General features: G+C 60.2%; 1 protein-coding gene across 1 annotated transcript in view; it reads right to left on the bottom strand.

Annotated features, from left to right (window-relative positions):
• The window catches only part of ITPKB (inositol-trisphosphate 3-kinase B), an 85,764-nt gene that overhangs the window by 7,699 nt on the left and 57,453 nt on the right, over window positions 1-20,612 (bottom strand). Inside the window, exons 2-3 of the mRNA XM_032393936.1 lie at window positions 4,416-4,515; window positions 2,973-3,186 (exon numbers count right to left, since the gene is read on the bottom strand). Of these exons, the coding sequence (XP_032249827.1) occupies window positions 2,973-3,186; window positions 4,416-4,515 (314 nt within the window). The remainder of the gene's footprint in view (window positions 1-2,972; window positions 3,187-4,415; window positions 4,516-20,612) is intronic.

Below are 20,612 nucleotides of genomic sequence, written 5' to 3'. Positions count from 1 at the left end.
ATACAGGCGAACGCAAACGCCCCCCTGCTCCCCAATCAAACCCCCGCTCCCCTGCCCCCGGCTCCATGGCTGCCGGTGAGCCTTCCTGAAACAGCAAACACAGCGCTGAGCTGCAACGGAGGAAAGTTCTCGGCGCGGGCCCTCGTGGGTGGGGGCTGCCCACATAGTGGGCGGCTGTGACCGCGGCCCGCCCCCCCCCCCCCCCCGGCCGTCCCGGGGCCTCGCTGGCCACTGCCCATCACACCAGCTCCAAGCTGCTGCGCTGGGACCCAGAACTGACTGCACGTCAACTCCTGAGCTCTTCCAAGGACAAGTTCTCAGAAACCATTGTATCAAACGTAAGAAAAGACCCAATCCTTGGGTGTGAACACCGGCCTCGTCACTCAGAGCCTTCCGTTGTACTCGTGTGCATCCCCCCCCCGCACGCACGCGCACACAGCTCTCCCTCGCACGCACGTGCACACAGCTCTCCCCCGCGCGCACGCGCACATCCCCACACCGCTGGGCCTGCAGAGCCCGGTCGGCGATGGGGGAGGGGCGGTGACGCGTGGAGGCGCGTCCGGCGGGCCTGTGTGTGCGTTCTGCGTGGCAGGGGCGGCCTGGCCATCCCCAGTGCTCCGGCGGGCGCTGTGGGGGCCTGCGGGGTGGGTGGGTGGCTCGATTTCTGCAAAGAGCTTTTACTAGCTGCTTAAACAGGACACGGGCCTCAGTTTCCAGTCCCTACTGACCGGGGCTTTCTCCAAAGCTGGCCCGCGGTCCCTCCGGGGGGAGTAGCCCACCCTCTGGCAGAGGAAACGGTCAGCAGCCGGACAGTGGGGCCCGAGCTCCCCGACGCCGGCCCTGGAGGAACGCGACACCTCCAAGGACCACAGGGTCACATCTAAGAAAACTCCCCAGGGCCACGTGAGCCTGTGTCCGAGCAGCACTCCGGTCCCACAAGGCCCGTGGCTTAGGACACTACCGGTGCCCTTGCCACCCGGGCTGACGCTGGATTTGCTGATCAGCCTGCCCTCTTCTTCCCTGCGACAAGTCTCCACCCCTCATGCCGCAGACTCGGGCCTCCCCCTTCTGGCAAGCACAGGCCACACTCCAGGTGTGGCCACCGACTGCTGGTCTTAGGGGAGGTTGTGAGGTCAAGCATTCTGGATGGACGGAGCTGGCGAGGCAGTGCAGTCCCCGCAGGGGCACAGGGTCCCAAGGAGCCTCCTTGGGGCCTGGTCCAGACAAGGCTGGCTGGCCTGTCGGCCCAGCACGGCCCTGCTGGGTCCCTCCCCTGTGGCATCTGTGACCCCTACTCGGACTGGGCCGTGACCTCTGCCTTGGGGTGGCAGGAATGCAGGGGAGCCCATCCCTGGCATGGTGAAGCAGAGAGAAGCTGGGGCGAGACCCCTTCTGGGGAGACCCACCCCTCCCCTCCACGCGGGCTCCGGGCCCGGCCCACACCTGGGCTAAAACTGTTCCAGCCTCGAGGGTCACTCTGGGTCTCTCCCGAGAGCACCGGGGGGACAGAGCTGCAGGACCCAGCCTCAGGTGGAGGGGGCGCCTGCCCCCAGCAGCTTCCCGGGGAACAGACAGGCACACGGGGCAGCCTTTCAGGACCCACTAGCCACACGTTCTTCCCTCAGGCTGTACTTTTGGCCACGGTCGGAGTGAACACTCATCAGAATATTTATGTCTTCCCTTGAGAGGGCCCATCCTGGTATACGCTGGGAGGGCCTTCCAGGGACAGAAATAAGACTCTGGGGAAGAGCAGTGGCAAAGTGGTGTCTGGAAGGACATTCTGTTTCCTCTCGGTGGGCCGGAGTGGTGAGGGCCTTGGACAGAGGGAGGGAGTGGGTCAGGGACACACAATAGCCGAGTGGGACCGTACCTCCCCATCCCTTGGTCCCTTCCTGGAGACAACACAGAGGGGATGCAGCCTGCGGGGCCTGACTTAATGACAATCCCAGGAGGGGTGAGGGAAGGGAAACCGGCCTTCTCCCCCAGCCTCCATCTCTGTCACACACACACAGACACACAGACACACCCTCTCTCTCATTCTCCTCTCTTAAGAAAGAAATCTGCTTACACCACCCAAAGCAAACACAGGCCCCAGCTCGGAGCTGCTTCCCAGGGCCCGGTCTTCCCGGCGAGCCGCGGGTCGGACGGAGGAGCCCGGCGTCTGCCTGTCCAGGCTGGGCCCCTGCAGCCGGTGGCTCCCCGAGGTGAGCGTGGCTCCCGGACACCACGTGGCCACAGCCCTGCCTGCAGGAGAGAAGGAGCTGCTCGGGGACCCCTGGGATCGAATGGTCCAAGTTTGAGAGGGATGAGAACACCACGCAGCCAAGACAGGGCCCAGGGTGGTGCAGGCGGCGGGGTTTCGGCTCCTCTCGGCCCGGTGCACCACCCTGTCTCCTCCTGGCCGCTCTTCCTTCTCCTTCCCTCCCCAGTCCTCTCCTGACTTATCTCCCTGGGCAGACACCAGGGGTTGGACCCGATTCCAAGCACAGGCCCACGCAGCCCCTTGTGGCCTCTATGCCTTACTCAGGGCCCCAGAGCACCCCATGTCCGCCAAGGGAGCAGCTCCTGGGCTCTCCCTCCCCTCAAAGGGCAGATGCAAGTCTCTGTTCGCAAACCAGCACGTTCCACTAATGGGCGCTCCCTTCCCTTGGGTGGGGGCACAGGGGGCACTGAGAAGGGCCTCTACCCCTGCCTCCCTGTGCGGCCACCCCAAGCAATCCCCCCTGCCCAGAAAGGCAGTTCTCTGTGCCCTCCCCAGGGAGGCTCAGCACGGACCCAGGCCCTGTTTCCGGCCCCACAGCTATTGGCTCCAGAGAGGGGAGGAGGCTGTCAGGAGCAAAGCAGGGTCCCGTCCCCTCTGCACGTCATGTGATAGGACCGGGATGGGAGGGGGTCCCAGTGGTCCCCCTGGACCCCCAAGCCTCCCCCGTACACACTGGACTTCGGGGCGGCCTCTGTGGAGCCTGGCTCACCTAACGCCCATCTTGCAGTCCATCACGCAGGGAGAGTCAAAGGCAGCCAGTAGGTCGTCCATCTGGTTGTAGCGCTCCCCGTCCTTCACCACGTCCCCGTGGTAGGCGGGTACAAAGGGCTTCAGCACGTCGGCCATCAGCCGGTCCAGGCAGCGCTGCTCAGACTCACAGTGCTTCTTCAGGATCCTGCCGTTGGCTGCCGCCTTGAAGCTCCCTGTGGGGCAAGGTGGGAGGAGGTCTTTGGTCCCTCTCTGGGGCCCGCCCTGCACTGACCCCCCCCCCACTCCACAGCCCCCTCGGGAAGTCTCCCGGGGGTGCCCCCCAGGTCCCCACTTGTGGACCAAGCACTTTAGGGGGAGTGGATGCAGGTCCCGGCATCCAGGCACGCTCACAGGCTGGTTCCCCGGCTTCCCCGACCACAGGCTCCTTGTCTGAAGGGCGAAGGCCTCCAGTGCTCACCGCTGGAGGGCCTGTGCCGTCCTACTGGTATTACCGTTACCACCCCCAGCCCATCGTCCGTCCTGCTTCTCAGGTGTTGAAGGTGCCTCCAGTCTCCAGACAGGAGTCCTGGTAGGGCCGGCTTCAGTTTCAGGACAGGGACACTGGCTGAGAAGCGGGGGTCTGAGGCATAGCCCACCCGAGCACTGCTCCAGTCACACCTCCAGGAAAATATCTATTTAGGAAGGTGTCCGTCCAAGCGCCTCGGGCTGGGCCCAGGTTTCGGAGATATAGAGGAAATGTCAGACCCCGTGCTGGTCTGCGGTCATGAAGGTCAAGTCTGGGGCAGTCACCGAAACCTCCGCAGAGGACGATGCTCACCAAAAGGACCCCACATGTGGACTGGCCAGCTCTCGGGCTCTGGCGTGACACGTCCCTCCACCCCTGTGGCTGGTGGGCGCCCTGGCCACCTGCACCTAGGACCTTCCTTGGCTTGTGGGGTGACCTGCCTGCCTCTTCCCCCCACCACCTACAGGCTCCTTTGGGACAGAGACTACGTTTCCAAGAATGTGGTGACCCCCAAGACCATGGTGATGCGGGGATAGAGCTGGCGTGCACTGAAGCGCTGGGCGTGGCCCCTTTGTCCCAGCTGACCCATGGTGGGCTAGCGGCAAGACTGATGACGGCACAAGTTTTATTGGGCTCAGGCGGAAGAGAGGCAGAGGAGGAGAGAAAGATCGAATGCGACAGAGACGGGGGGGGGGGGGTGTGTGTGTTTGAGGAAGGGGTGGCACGGGCCCTGGAGGGGGCAGCTGTGCTCAGGGCAGTGCTGTGGCCACATAGGCATGTCTGGCTGAGACTGCAGACCCCGGGGTCTCAGAGAAGCTGTTCCAGATGCTCCCATCCCCAGGAGCATCCAGGGCCAGGCCCGCCCCGCCCGCATGCTGGGTGCCTCCCGAGGGAGCCGGTGGTCCGGCGGGAAGGTTGGGGGGGGGGGTTCAGTACCTGCATGTCCTGCCAGCTGGATCCAGGGGTACTTCTTCTTGAAGGACATGACAAAGGGAGACCAGTGAACCATGTTTTTTATTTTCCTCCATGATTTGCTCTAGAAACAAGAAACAAAAAACTCTCCATTAGAAAGAGAACGAGTACCTTCCCGTTAGGATAAATTCAAAGCAAGGTAACTCGGTGCCGGCGGCCCCAGGATGAGAAGCGCCACGCCCACGGGGCAGGGGCCCTTGGCGGCTCCGAGGTCCTCACCCTCTGTCATCTACATGGCGGACGTACCGTCAGAGGGAGCTCGGCAAAACTGTTGCCGAGCAGAGCGCCCAGATGCAAGGGGACCTTCAGGGCGAGGGTGTGACAGGTGCAGCGTGGAAGCGGGAGGGCACGTGTCTCCAGTCCAGTGCGGACCCCACCCCATGCCACCGCCCCGCCAGGGAACGACTAAACCCACCCTGCATCCCCGCTTCATACCCCTCTGGGGCCTCAGTTTCCTCCTCTGCCCAGTGAGGGAGGGACAGCTGGTCCACCAGGCTCCTAGCACGGCGGGACCCTCAAGGGCTCTGGGAAATGACCCTGGCGTCCCAATAGCACTGGCCCCTCAGAGGCAGATGAGAGAGGGCCGGTGTCCCCTCACGCTGTACCCGTGGGTGTGGTGGCAGAGGTATTTCTTGCCTGCAAGGGGCTTGAAGAGAGACTTTGCAGGGAGTTCCCGGGGAGAGCACCCTCCACCCCACAGTTGGGGTACACTCGGGGTGAGAGGGCCTGCAGTTCCCTCCTCTTCAACGTACTTCTCCTTAGGGAGTTTCTCAAGTAAGACCTCTGAGCGCATGCACGCGTGTGTGAGTGTGCATATGTGTGCGTGTGTGCATGTGCGGGTGTGCAGGAGGGGCTCCTTGCGCAGAAAGAACTGACATTGACTTAGCACCTTACTTTGGCTCCGCAAGAAGCATGCAGGGCCGTCACTGTCCCGTCCACGGGTAGAACGTGACCCTCAGAAGTCAGCGATGAATGAAGCTGGCACGCAAACCTCCATCCCATACGACTACCTTACAAAAATCCTCTTCTCCCCCCAGCAGTACACGTTTCTCCAGAAACACACATCCCCACGTTAACTTTAGGACAGAATCAGAGACAAAGCGGGGAAGACCACATGCCCCCAACACAGGCGTCCCTGGAGGTGGGTGGGAGCCCGCCCTGAGCAGCGAGCCGGTCCCTGGCCAGCAAAACCACAGCGCAAACCCACGGGGCTCCGGGGCTCCACGCTGGGGGAAGGAGAAGCTAGCCCCTCTGCACAGGGGCAGGGGGCGGGGAGGAGGGGTCCCGTCTCCACTGGGGGGGGCCTGTAGACACAGCAGCTCCTCGTTCCCTGCCCACGGCCGTGTTCCCCGAGGACACAGGCCGCATCCTTGCAGAGGCTGCTGGCGCCCAAGGTGGATTCAAGGTTAAATCAGTCGCCCCGGGTTTTCGTTCTCTTCGCTGAGACTCAGCTGCTTCTGTCATCAGGCTTTCAAGTGAAAATCTGTTTAAGGAGAGGAATTCCTCCCTACTGAACCTGGCAGTCTTTCTCGCTGTGCCAGAAACGCTCACCCTGCCACCAAGACCTAGTCTGTTCTTACGCCAGGCCATGTGACAAAAGGGCCGGGCCTCTACTGGCAAGGTTGTTTTTCTAGATCGTTCTGACGGAGATCACCAAAGAAGGCTAAGGAAGGCCGAGGCGTTCTTATCTCAGCACCCAGAAGGCCGCACAAACAGCGCGGGGCGTGGGGGGGGGCAACAGCGGAAAAACCTCATTACAGGAGAGGAGCCAGGCGGTGGTCCGACGGCCCCGCGGGGAAGACGTCAAGGTCAGTGCGGAGGCAGAGCGCACAGCCGGCCACCACCCGGCACAGCTCACAGGGAACGAAGGTGCCACAGGTGCAGCGTGGAAGCAGGACGGCACGTGTCCCCAGTCCAGCCTGGACCCCACCCCGTGCCACCAGCCCACCAGGGAACGACTAAACCCACCCTGCACCCCCGCTTCATGCCCCTCTGGGGCCTCAGTTTCCTCCTCTGCCCAGTGAGGGAGGGACAGCTGGTCCACCAGGCTCTTGAACAGTTGGACCCTCAGGGCCAGCGTCACCCGGCTGCACAATGTATCTGTAGATGCAGTGGTGACACATGACCCAGGGAGGACAGGTCCTACGGCCAGGGAGGGGTGTGCCAAGATGGGTGTGTGCTGGGAAGGAAGGTCTTCGTGGAGGCTGTGCCGGACAGAGGCAGGGTGCCGACAGACTTGGGGGAGAAGACTGTTGCAGGCCCCTGGGACGGAGCCTCGGCCTGGGTCCTGAACAGCTGGGTCCAGCAGGGGCTGAGGGTGAGCAGGCGAGGCCAGCTCTGGAGGCTGGGCCGGGAAGCTTGGAGCAGGGCAGCGTGATGATGAGGGGAGGCAGGTGGACCTGGCTCCGTCCCCTCCTTGCTGACCGCCCTTGGATGAGCTCCTGACCTTCCTCGTGGACCCCCCTTACCTGTAAGATGGGACCAGCACACGGGTTCCCCTGATAGCAGGAGCAAAAGCCACTCCACGAGGATGGGGTATGTGTGGGAGAGTCGGAGCTGGAAAGGAGAAGGGTGCTCGGGGTGGGTCCCCGACAGTTCAAGCTGAGCTTTTCTGCTCAGCTTCCCTTCCCAACACGAGAAAGCGTGCCTTTCACATGAAAAGCGCCAAGGCCACGAGAGTCCTCCCACAGCAAGGCTGCCCTGGGCGGTCGAGGACGGTGGAACATTCTTGTCTGTGGCTTTGCATGCCTGGGGGCACCGAAGTGGTGCCGAATGTGGCCACCAACACTAACAGGAGAAAGCATGTCCAGATCATGGTCGGGCCCAGGAAAGGAGGGTGCAGGGCCACCGCTCCCCAGCCCCCAGCAGCGGAGGCATGTGGGAATGTGGGGGGGGATGGCAGAGAATCAGCCCCCCCACCCTAGGGACGTTTCTTCAAGGCAGGTCCCCTGGGCAGTCAGGACGCGAGGCTGGCAGCCGCTCTGCTCAAGGGGAGTCTTCGGAGCGCTCCTTTAGCGGAAGAGTCCAGAGCCTTCGGCAGACGCACCATGGCTGGCCACCCAAACCCCAGCTACGTCCCATGTGGGGGCTGGGCCCTGCCATTTGCAGCCTAGCTACCAGATAACGCCAGGCTCTGCACCAGTCAGATCTGACCTTGGCTGGAGTGCGGCACTTGGGATGTTGTTGGGAGCACTTCAAGGGAAAGGAAAGAACCATGGAACGGCCTGCCTGCCAAGCAGGTGCGGAGCCACGAGGCAGACTTTCACCTCCACTCTGTGCTGCGTGGGAGAGCCTCCTGCAGCGAGGTTTTCCAGGTAGCGGTGCAGGTTTACAGAGTGTGATGAGACCCCACGACACAAATCCCTCGCTGACAAGCCCCCGGGGTTCAATCAGCACTATCTGGGTTTTGCTCTGTTTCCCACGTGCAGGGGACCTGCTGCACGCCTGACCTCGCCCCGTGAGCGGTGGGGTTTCACTCTATACTCCGGCTGCACGGGGCGATTCAGAAGGAAAGGTCCCAAAACCAGCAGGACAGGGGAGGTGAGCGGCCTGGAGATGCCTGATGCTTGGAAATTGTTCCAGGAGGTTCCATCCCCTGGCACCTGACTGCACAGGAGCGGAAATGGTCAGAGCACGTGGAGAGATTGTAGGGGGAGAAAAAAGACCTGAAAACAGACCCCTACCCTCTTCGTGCCTGAGCCTGGCCCAGCCCAGACGAGCCTTCCCCACCACAGCCCACCCGCCCGTCCCGGCAGCTCAGACTTCGCCCGCCCTACATCACTGGCCCGCAGGAACCGAGATGTCTGGCCTCACAGCAGATGCGAACCTGCTAGAGGCCGGCGCCTACATGGGCGCCTCCGAGCGGACAGGCTGCCGTGGCCCCAGAAGGGCCCGGGGCGGAAATGGTCCCCTGGCCAGTGGGGCCGCAGGGCCCAGGCCGAGCCCAAGAGAGGCAGCCTGGCTAGCATCTGATGCTGTGTGTTTTTCTAAACTGGATTCCAAGCCTCCCCGTGAGGCTCGTGGCTTCTGGGAAAACGCCATCCTCTCGTTGCTCCCCCACATGTCCCACTCACGCTGCAGGGGACACTGCCTCCAACAGATGGGAGGGCCGACTGGGATCGCCTCAGAGTCTGGCCTTCGTCTTCCATAAAACAGACAAGAAGGATGCAGTGGGGAGAGGAGGACGAGGACGAGGAGGACGAGGAGGAGGAGGACGAGGAGCAGGGACCCAGAGCCGGGCTGGGGGAGGAGGAGCCAACCCACCCCCACAGGACCAGCGACATGACATATGGGATTCCTTGTCCAAAACTCCGTAAGACTGTCCACACGGGGATGGCAGAGGCTGAAGCAAGCGTGGGGCCCCTGCGAGGCGAGGGCACTCTGTGGCTGCACAGCATTCCCACCAGGGAAGCCGGCCCCGCCTCCTGCGGGGGATAAGCGCCCAGCCGGTCAGCAGGAGCAGGTGACCTTCTGGGTCCCGACCTGCTCGCCCTCTGCCGATGACCATGGGCCGCTCTTCAGCACTGGGGGGCAGGGAGGGCTCCAGCGCGGGTGGCCTGAGACTCTCCTTGGGGGGCTCCCAGCAGCCCCCCCGGAAAGGCCCAGCAGGAGGGGTGAGGACGGTTACCCGTCAGCACTCCTCTCCTTGCACACACAGCATCATGCCTGTTCTTTGGGTCTGGCCTCGCTCCGTCCCGCCTGGGGGCCTCCTTCTCGTGCACTGAGAGGAGAGTGGTCCCCACGGGGGTGTCTGAGCCCAGTGCCCAGCCTTCCCCACAGGAGCTGCCCAGGGTCGGGGCCCTCTGGGGCCTGCCCCTCGTAGCCAACAAAACTGGGGTGGGGTGGGGAGAAAGGGGAGTGACGTTGAAGTGACATCAGGCAGCTGCCCCCACCCCCACAGGGAAGTATGAACAGCAGCTCACTAAACACGTACTCTCCCAGGCTGGTGAGATCCTGCAGGCGACCCGGGCCCCACACACCTCTCCCCACCCACCCTCAGACACCTGCAAGGGTGTCTGGGCTCTGCCCTCAGGAATTCCCCCCAAGAATGGCTGCAGAGAACTCAGCTAACCCCATGAAGCTCTGAGCCCCTGTGCCCTGGAAGCCCTCCCTCTGGGTGATTCCGCAGGGCCCTGGGCATGCCTGCACACCAGCTCTTATCTGGACGAGTGTGAGCCTCCTGAGAGCCAGGCCCCCAGCCCCGCCAGGGGGGTCCCTGAGAGGCCACCCTGGTCAGCCTGGCCTGCAGCTGAGCCAGGCCCCACACGGTTCAGGAGGAGGGAGACCAAATCCAACTGGGTCTGCCCCTTGGGACGTGGTCAGAGCCCCCTGGGGCCAGCTGAGGTTTCCAGGCCTCGGCAGTGAGCAGGCCTTTGACCCTGTGCCCTCTGCCCCCCTCAGTGTTCTCATCTGTACAGTGGGCTCGAGAACGTGTCACGCGGCCTGCCCACCCCACAGGGCTGTGGGGAGAACCGAGGAGGGAAGAATACAGATGGGCAGGTGCTCTGTTCACGGTCACAGGACAGGAGAACCTCAGGTGTTCATTTTGCTTTTACTTCTGTATATATATTTTTTTCTTTTGGTAATTGAAATAGTTTTCACCTCCAAGGCACAGCAGACGGGCAAGAATCCAGCTGGGCGCTTCCAGAGGGTCAAGTCATCACCAGGGGGCAAGAAGATGAGTAACTGTGTATTCATTGCTCGTGATGCTTCCCTTTGGGTGCTCTCGGCCGCTGGGAGCCCGCGGGGCAGCTCCAGACGCCCCGTGCTCCGGGCCTCAGGGACAGCCAGAGCCGGCCAGGCTCAGGTGCTGACACCAGGTTCTGGGTCAGAAGATCAGTAAAGTTGCCCAGAGGAGAAGAGTCTCCCAAATCACCCCATTTCACATATGTGGAAGTCTGCCAGGTGCCCCCGAAGAGCAGCACTTGGGGGTAAAGAGTGAGATTGCTGAGCACATTTCATTTTATAATAAAAGGCAGTTTTATAGACTTTTCTTAACCTTTTCCCACCAAACTGGTTCCCCCAATTTTCTTCTTTTTCCTCCAGTGCTTCCCTTTTTATCGAAATAGTTTGACAAGTTGGCTGACTTTTCTTTTTAGATAATTACACAGAGTCTCCATTTGTTTTTTGTTTGAGTATAAGAGATGAGAAGAAATCTCTAAGACGTCTGAAAAGGGGAATCTTCTCTGGACCCCGTTACTCTCCAAAACAACACTGCCGGGAGGCCGGGCTTTGCGGCACACGTGTGTGTGTAGGTGTGCTAAGTGAGTGGTCATAACCTGGCGTGTGGGGGAAAGTGGCGGAGAAACTGCATGTTACATGGCAAAGGTAGTGCCAGGCATATTACTAAGCTCTCAGGCCGTCCTCCCTCACCACACTGACACAGCCCTGTCTGTTCTGCACATGAGGACACGTGTTCAGAGAGGTTAAGTAACTTGCCCAAGGTCACACAGTTTCCTGGTTCCCGCCATTTAATTCTGAGGATTTTGTTCTGTTTCAGCCAACAGGCTAACCAGGCCCCGTCCTCTCTGCCTGTTCTGGGGCTATCGGCTGCTCCCCTCCCCCAGTTAAAACATAGCCTCAGATCAACAGCAAGGGCTTTGTCCCAAGAGCGACCTCTCAGACGGGGGAGGCCTCCCCGAAGACCTGCTCTGCCTAGTTCCCGGCACCGCCTCCCTGACGCACACTTAGGGAAGGCACGTTTCACAAGTCCTGAGATGGGGGGCAAGACACCCCCTGCCCAGCGAAGGCCCACTCTGCCTCAGTGCCTTTGCTCTGCTCTTGCAAAAGTCTGAGCGAAAGTCACTGAGGTGTCCATGTTTGGAAGAATGCTTTTTTTCTTCCTTCTTCTTCGGGTCTCTCTGAAAAAGCAGTTAGGGTTTCCCGGGTGATCCTTCCCTCCTGCGCTGGGGCAAAACCTGCGCTTCTCCCAGGCCGGGCCGGCCAACTTTGTTCATTGTATTCGTCCTGGCCCAGCTTCCCGAGCTGGCAGCTGGGCATGCCCGGGCAGGTAGGCACCCCTGGCTCGAGAGCTCCCTCCTGCAGCCCTGCTTAGAAACCTGGCGGGGTGCCCCAAGCGAGAGCTGCCCCGCCCCCAGCGCTGAGCTGTGTGCTTGGGGCGTTGGGGGAGGGGGAGGGAAGAGGGCCTTTCAAAACCAAGACCCCAAGGATCGGAAAAATTAAGCCCAAGGACTTGGCAGGGCAGGTAGCTCTGGCTAAAAATAAGAGTCTGGGCTTTAAGACCAACCGTCTTTCCCCTTTTTAACAAACAAGAAAATTCCCCCATAAACCAAACGCAAAAACACTTTTGCAAAAAGACCCGAGGAATGTTCTTTTTTATTCCTGCCTCCTCACATGATGTTCCCCTGGCCCCATGGCTGGGGGGGGGGGGGGGGGGCGGGTCAGAACACCTTCAGCGGAGGTTATGGCCGGGCACAGGTTTTCCACCTGTCCTTCGGAGAAGCCACCAATGCAGGGTGGGGTGGCTGAAGTAACCCCCAGTCTGGATCGGCAGCTGGCCTGGGGCCGGAGAGCAAGGATGGGCAGCCCTCTCTTGCCCCCGAGGCCACCACCTCGGCCACTGCAGGCGTGAGAGGTGGGACCCAGCCTGGGGTTCTCGGGGTGAGGGCTGCCGAACGCCAGCTCTGGGGTGGAGGACCTGGTCAGGACCTACATCTCCTGCTCCACAGTGGGTGCTCCCGATGCAAGCTCAGCCCCGTTGACCCTGTGTGAGGGGGGCCACCCCGGCCAGCCAATGCCTTCCAGCACATTCTGGCCAAAGTCAGAACCCTGAAGGGCTGCCCAGCTCTGCTCCCCCGGTGAGCTGGCTCCTTCCCGCAGCAATGAGAGGCCCACTTTCTAGACCTGGACTGGCACACTGGGGTCCTCAGTCAGAGAGATTCCCCTCGGCCAACATCCAGATCTCGGCTGGGGGGGCTGCCCTGGCCCGGCTGGCGAGTGCCCCCCGTCACCCCCAGGAGGGAGCTGGCCCCCCAGGGACGCAGGCCAGTCCCAGAGGCCTTTCCGCCCCCACGCCCACACTCTGGCTCTCAGGGCCTCTCCCATCCTCACCCATCTGGCAGCCGGCCCCCTCCTTGTCCCACACCCACCCCACACCTGCCCCATCCCAGGTCTCTGCCGACACAGCTGCACATGCTCTGCCCTCCGTCCTCCCCTCTGCTGATCTGCGTCCTACCTATCCCCGCAGCCGATCCCGCAGGAAGCTGTGAGCTGGCCCTACTTCTCCACGGAGCTGCTTAGACCACTCCAGCCCCACGTTCTGGAAGCCCAGGAGAGGATACAAGTGCCTCCTGACTCTGCGTAGTGTGCTGTGTCTGCCAGCAGAGGGTGAGCTCCTGGGGGGCTGGGCCTAGCGCTGCCGTGTGCCCCCCAGCTGCACGCCCCCCAGGTGCACACACACTGGATTACAGCACCCCCGGCTGGCTGACTGATGGGGGGGGCTTGTGGGGGAAGCCTCGCAGGCCCAGCACACAGCAAGGGCTCGGGCCCTGCCACATCGCACTTCCTACAAGACAAAATACACCTGAGCCGGCACACGCTTCCTTAGATTCACCTGCTGGGGCCTGGATTTTTCCAGAAACATCTCCAGGGAGGAGGGGCATCCTTGCGGGAACTTCCCGCTCCGTCTGCCTGGGGTTCCCTACACCCGCCATGGCTCCTGGGCAGCTGGGAGCCTGGCTGGCCCTGGACCCCAGGGGTCTTCGCACACTCACACGTGAGGGTTTGGAGGACCCCTCCCCCCCCAGCTCAGATCAGTCAACCAGCAAAGAAAGCTCTTCTCATAGTGCATATTCCAGACCCACCCTCCTCCCCAATTCCTAGCTTCACACGAGCTGGCATCCAAGGGACCTGCAATCTTGCCAACCCACCCTTTGTTTGGCTAGCCAGGGATGGAGGTATCCTTCACTCAAAATGGAAATGTTCCTAACACTCCCTACCAGGCGGGGCCCACAAATGCTCCACCTCAGGTCTGGAAGGTCACTAACTTGGCTCCTCCTTCCTCCTCCCTCCTGGGCTTCATCCTCTCAAGAACTAAAAATAATGGAGGGCTAGAGGAAACACAGAGGGGTGGGGGAAGTGGGGGAGGGAGGGAGAAGGACACACAGAGGGAGACAGAGAGGGAGGGAGGGAGGTGCTCTGCACGCACAGAGGCCTAGTGTACCTCTCACACCAGGAGCCAGGGGGCCTCCAGGCTGCAGGACCAACAATAGGAGGAAACTGGGAGAGGCCGGGCTGGCGGAAGGGCCCTGGGCTGGGGGAGGGCAGCCTCCAGCAGCTGACCTCCCGGTGGACAAAGCGCACAGGACAGAAGAGCTCAGCTTTTCCTCTGGGAAAGGGCACACGGGGCTCTGCCCAACTGGGGGGGGCACCCCTGAGACACGCACCAGGGCCCTTCCCCCACTTCGCCTCACCCACCCTTCCCCAGAGACCTTATTTTCACTTTGGTAAAATGCAAAGAAACAAAGCCCCGTTACAGAGGGTGGAAATTTACTGAAGGTCCTCACTGGTCAGCCAGACGCTTGGCAAGGAAGGGCGGGGCTACACAGCACCCCCCCACCTGGTGCCCCCCTTGCCCCACGCACCTGCTCCTGCTTCTTCCCTGGCCTGGGGGTGCTGCAGGCCCTCAACCCCTCCTTCTCAGCCCCCGGAGACTAAGGGAAGGCCATGCAGGCAGTGCGGTGGGGCCAAAAGCACGCGCACTGAGCCGGTAACGTAATAAGCAGCTAACAGTATTGAGTACGAGAGCCAGACGCAGAGCTCGGTAAGCATCACGTGTGTAGGACACCAGCGCCTCAACCCACCACACAGGGACTCCCGTTCTCCTGGGTTACAGGTGGGGACACAGAGGCATGGAAGGTTAGACCGTCTGTCCCAGGTTCGATGGCTGGTAAGTGGCAAAGGCAGGATCTGAACCCAAGCAGTCTGGCTCCAGGGTCAAGCCCTTCATCAGTCTGCCAGGCTGCCCCGTTATCACTGGTGGCATGTGACCTTCCAGCTAGATCAAGCCAGGTTGAAATGCTGGTATTCCTGGCTGGTGGGATCAGACGAGTCAGCAGCCTCTCTGAGCTCCAGCCTCCAGCCCATCTGCAGAATGGGAATACCACCTGTCCTGCAGGCTTATTTTCAGGATGGAAGTCTCCGCACGCAGCGCTGGCTAGCAGACACAAGCATCCAGTCACGTGAGGACGGCATACCTACCATGGGTGTCTGGTCTCTGAGCCCCAGAGGGGGGCGCCTCTTTGGGGGATGAAGCAATGGCAGGGGCTCTGTGTTGGCTCAGCAGATGTGAGCCGCACAGCCGGGTCACCTCCTCCTCTATGCCCCAGTGCGGGCCTTCAGATCCCTCCTCCTCACCAGAGGGACGTGCAGAGGATGAAGGCCGCAGCTGGCAGGAAGTGGGTCCCCACCACGGTCCCATTCCTTGCCTGGAAATGAACCCTGGAGGAGCTTGGAGCTTGCCTTCCACAGTCTTTCTGGAAGTCCAGAAGGCTAAGGAGACGCTTTTATGGAGCCTGGTGCTGGAGACAGCAGGTGAGAGGCGGCCTGGCCCTCAAGCCACCAGCCTGTGCCCCCAGCAGACGCTCCCCTCCCCCCCAGCCCTCCCCTAGGGACCTAGGGTCTGAAAGAAGTCACTCTGCTCCTTCCCAAAGGCTCCACCAAACAACAAGGCCCGGCTGCGCAGCTTTGTCCCACACAGGAGCATGACATTTAGACCGCCAGGAAAATGCAGGGAGGTTTTCTGCAAAATGTTGAGGAATCTACAGTGTCATTGTCTGCCCTGCAGTTCTCAGAAACACAGCCCTGCTACTGACACAGAGTCCTCCTGGGTTAGCACTCTCACACTCCTGGTTATTTCTCTGACGATACCTTGAGATCGAAACTCTGGGTTGTAAATCAGAAAGCCTAAGGACACCACTGGGCAGGGCAGAAGCCTTCCTCAACCTCTAGCTTGCTAAAAGTTGACCTCTCTGGGGACGCCTGGGTGGCTCAGTCGGGGAAGCATCTGCCTTCGACTCAGGTCATGATCCTGGAGTCCTGGGATTGAGCCCCGCATCGGGCTCCCTGCTCAGCGGGGAGCCTGATTCTCCCTCTCCCACTCCCCCTGCTTGTGCTCTCTCACTCTCTCTCAAATAAATACATAAAATCTTTAAAAGTTGACCTCTTTGGGCCAAGAATGTGCACGGACACAATACTGCCTTCTAAGTAGCTTCTGAGAATGCAGAAAGTGCTCATAAGAGATTTGCTAAGGGGCTTAGTCCAGGCTAACTCTGAAGCCAGATTTTTGGGAACTCCCACGTAAGGAATTTCTGAGATGGAAAGTTTTCAGGAAGAGAGTGAATGCCACACGAGAACTTACATGCAGTAGTATCAAATATTTGAGCTTTATTTAGGAAGTCTAATCAAGATGTGTTGGTGCAGTTCATATTTCTAACAGATCCCACTGATTTGCCTGTGGCTAAGCGGCGGCGAGCAAATAGGAATGCAGGCTTGCAGACACGGGCAGCAGCTCATTTCCAAAGAAGCGCCCGCAGCCGGGGCGGCTCGCGGCCCTGGATCCCGCCCCGGGTCACCCAGCCTCCCTCTCCACCCTGAGCTCGTCAGGACAGAGCCGTTCTCAGCGAAGCAGCCATGCACCTGTTCACGCATAGGCCACCGCTGGCACAGGAAACGGGCTGCCAAAAAGACACAGCAGCGAACCCCCAAGTATGAGCCAGACTCGTTGGCTCTCAGAACACGCTGTCCCCCGGGTCATCTCGACGTCTGTGTCGGTACGTGTGATTTTCATAAACAGACTGACTCATCGCCCTTCCCCACGCGTCTCTGTCAACTGGGCCCCAAGTGCTTACTCAGCACTTTCCCCTGCAGCCCGAGCCTGCGGGGAGGCAGGCAGTCCACGGGCCTCTAATTGCCAGAGAAGCCTGCCTTCTCCCTCGGCGTCACAGAGCAGCGGGCCAACAGTCCGACGTTCCTCGCAGCCTGAGCCACACCGCAGTCCCCCATCGGTGGCCTGCACGGCCTACAGAAAGCTTCTGGTTCTCTCAGACTCCTCTTGCCTCCTACTGACTCGTGGGCAAGAAAACACGATTTCAGAGACGTGAGTGGGTTATCTGAAACATGTATTCTGGAAGGCCAGAGGCTGAGGACTGGGCTCCGCGGAAGTCCCTCCCGCCAAGGACTTTGACCCTGAATCCGGGGAGCTAGAGAGGCGCTTGGAGGATGGGGCTGCTCCGGCCACAGGCAAGAGGTGGGAGCTGAGCGAGCACAGAGAGCAGCCCCCTTGTGACCCGCACCTGCCACCCGCCGGGCGTCACACGCATCCTGGAGGAAGTCAGAGCAAGTGGCCGCCACAAGGGATGAGGTGGGAAAGCTGTCCTCCTGGGCGATCGTGAGCCGCCAGGAAGGACTCTGTCCCATGCAGAGGGACTATGGAGTCTCACCGTGGCTACAGCCCTCTGGCAGGCTCGGCCCCTCCGAGGCCACTGAGGATGGCCCACATTTAGGAACTGTGACATCGCTTCTAGGGAACAGAACCAGCTGGCTGACTTATTCCCCTTAACTTTCAAGGCTATTAATAGGGCACATCTGTCTCTGAGTGAAGTCACTAAGGAAAAACCCAACCGAAGAAAATACTTTCAAGCGGTCGTCATTTCAATTTTGGGAAAAGAAAGCAAGGCAATAAACCACCACAGAACCCTAGAATTCAGGGTGACCCAGGAGGAGAATGGAAAGTATGTGCCCTGGGAATGTGGGAGTGCGGGTGGCTTGGCTATGTACGTAGGTCTTGGCCAGTGGGACGTGAGTAGACCAGCACCTTCGCAAGCTCTTTCCTCCTCGCCTCCCCAGGCCAGGTCCTCTCCTTCCCCCGCAGGTTCCCCCTCAACCCTCCGTCAGACCCAGAGTAGAGCCACTTAGCAACAAGTGACCAGATGATGTGGGCCAGTCCAGCTAGTAGTCAGCTGACTTATTTTCTGTGGCTACAATTTTTTTTTCTAAATTAGTCGCTGACACGTACAAATGAAAACATTTCACACATCTGGAGAGCCCAGATCTCCAACTGTCTTTGCGATCCGTGGCCCACCCTCCTGGGAGGTGTCCATCTACGGGCCGGAGCTGAGAGGACACCTTGAGATGGGTCCCCAGGCCCTGGTCCCACATTAGCACCTGCCCAGAGCCTGACAGCATGTGAGTCGATCCCCTGGATTTAAAGACAAAGAGGAAGGAGAGGAGCCAAAGATGGCGTCAGGACCTCTACGGGTCTTAAGGAGTCTATTTGCCGGTCAAGTGAGTGTGGACAGACTTGTCACCTATTTTGCTGAGCTTCTGTTTCTCCATCTGCACATGGAGAGGAAAATGCACAGCCCTGCCCACGCCTCAGACCGTAGGGAGGATGACGCTGGAAAACAAGGGGATGCTCTGAACACTCACTGTACCATATGCAAGTAAGACACTGGCCATTCGGGGCTAAGGGAGAAAAGAAAATGCCCGAGGGAAGCTGGCCTCTCTGGTTAGAGGAGTAGCTGGGGAGAGGCGAGCGGGGCAGCAGAAGCCCACGACATGGCTCGGTGGTCACCGAAGGGAGCTGAAATAGAAGCCGGGACTTCTGAGCCACCCAAGCATGCCGCCACGGCTGGGACCCCATTGTTGGCTCGCCAGAGAAGTGGAACAACACTGAGTCACGGCTGAACAGCGCGGGCCCTCACTGGCCTCTGCCCCCATCGTTAGAGCAGAATTTAGAATGGGGCACCTGCCACTTGGGGCTGCCAGCCGCGGCCTGGCCTGGGATGGGAGACACGACGGCATCGAGGTGGGCCAGGAGGAAGCCCAGCATTACATCTTGGCCATAAAACTCAACACTCAATGCCGGGGGCAAACCGGAGGGTCCCGTGCCTCCGAGTAGTCACAGCCCGGCGGCCAACTACACGGTGGCTGTTGACACACGCTGCCAGGAAGCCCCTCTGCACTTCAGCCTCGACAGCTCTCTAGAATGTGAATCTCAGCATGCCAACTCCAGGCCCCTCCCCATCTTTGCTGGCGGGGCGCCTAGAGGACTCAGTCGATGAAGCGTCTGCCTCCGGCTCAGGTCGTGATCCCGGGGTCCTGGGACTGAGCCCCGCGTCGGGCTCCCTGCTCAGCGGCGGAGTCTGCTTCTCAACCTCTGCCTGCCTCTCTCACTCTCTGTTGCTCATGAATAAGTAAATAAAAAACTAAAAACAAACAAACAAACAACCTTTGCTGGCTTCAGGATAAAGACCAGACTCCTTCAGATGATCCCCAAGCGCTCTCACCTGCTCCCCCCAGGCAGCCCCCATGCTGAAGAAAAACTAGCCTGTTTGTCGAGACACGTCACGCTGCTTGACGCTTCTGAGCCTTCTGTGCTGTTTGCTCGGGCAGAGACGCCTCACCTAACCTGCCCAGAGAACTCGTCTTCATCCTTCAAAACCCCACTCAGGCATCACCTCCTCCTCGCACTCTCCTCAGACCTCATGTCCCTTAGCCCAGTGCAGGAGCAAAGGGACCGTGTCTCCCCTCATGGCACCTGTGCCCCAGGCCTCACATGTCCATGTGCTGCCCGGCTCAGAGCGTATTCACGTGACTGGGTTGTACCTCAGTGTCCCCTCCAGTGGAGTGAACCTGCCTTCAGGGCAGCAAACGGCTCGTCCACCCTGAATCCCTCGGCCCCAGCGTGCTGCTTTCTCAGGAATGCCTGGTACCTAAACAGCTGGGAGTCCCCCAAGACTCAGCCTGGTTGGGAAGGCCGAAGAGGAGCCTCGCCGGAACCCCCAGCCCCAACCCTGGAGTTTGGCTTACGGCTGGGGGAGTGGGGAGGGTGTTCCAGAGCCAGGGAAGGAAGCCTCACATGAGCCAGGAGGTCAAGAACTCGAGGCAGCAGCCTCCAAGGGCCAGCACCTCAGGAAAAGAGGCAAATGGGGAGAGCCCGGAGCCAGGACCCAGGTGGGGAACCCTGGGCTGCCTCCCTCAGGACACCCACACCTTTTGATACCGAGGCCGGCCCTGGCCGCACATGACACTGGCCAGTCCTGCAGACTTAGGGTACGGCTGCCGGGCGGGGGGGGGGCGCTTGGGCACACGAGGAAGACAGAGCCCCCAAAGGCACCTGGGGGGGGGTACTCTGCACATCAGAGCAAGAAGCAGCTGCAGTTCACACCCCTGTCCACCCAGACCACAGCTTAGCAGACAAGCCTCAGGTCTCTCCACACCTAGGTTCATGGTGGCCCCACAAACAGGCCACCTCCAGTGCTGCTGTGCCCTCTCCCTGCCCCAGGCCCCCGACCCCCTGCCCTTTTCTGATGGAAGCAGCCCCCTGGGCTCTCTCCTGAAACCCCAAATCTGGTAGCTCTGCTGCCTCTTTCCCCCTCCTCTTGCACTTTGCTGGCTGGGATGATTTGTACCCATTCAAATCCCACAATGTGTGCGGTACGGGGTTCAATGCTGTGTCCTGGGGAGCCACAGTCCATTAAAGAGGATAAGCATGGGGCTGAATAACTATAAAAGAGGGTCAGAACCATCAGTGACCTCATAGAGGCCCAGATATCAGGCCACGGGGAGTTAGTTTCTTTGGGAGACGGGAACGAAATTAAGTCAAGCAATTAAGAGGGCAAATAAAATAATGAAATGGATCAGCTTTCTGTTATCACCAGGAGCCAGCAATTGTGGATGAACACATGCCTACCTGCCTTTGCTCCCGACCTCCGAGCCTCCTGTCTGATCCTATACACCTGCTGCACGAATGGTTTCATTTTAATAATATATGTAAGTTTCAAATTCCCAGCTGTGTTAGCTATCCTTAATACACACTGCACCCCACCACCCAGAAGGTCCTTCAGAAGCTCTCAGGTGTAAAGTCAGCCCCCCAGACAAGACGCACACGGAAACTCCGTGCTTTGGGGCACATTCACAGGATTCAGAATCTGAGGGGGGCCCCACTCAGCACGGTTTGCATCCCCGAGTCCTGTCCTGAACTTCCAGAGCAGGCGAGAAATAAATGGTGGGAATGCAGAAAACAGACTGCGGCTCCCTCCTTCCACCCTGTTTTGTTCAAGGAGACCCCTTGCAATTTTAGTGATGTTTTAAATTTCTCAGCAGCAGAGACGTTTAATCAATCCCAGAGAAACAGAGTTA

Source organism: Phoca vitulina, unplaced genomic scaffold (assembly GCF_004348235.1).
Source record: "Phoca vitulina isolate PV1807 unplaced genomic scaffold, GSC_HSeal_1.0 scaffold78, whole genome shotgun sequence".
Taxonomy (NCBI): Eukaryota; Metazoa; Chordata; class Mammalia; order Carnivora; family Phocidae; genus Phoca; species Phoca vitulina.
This window is presented reverse-complemented; position numbering and strand designations above follow the sequence as displayed.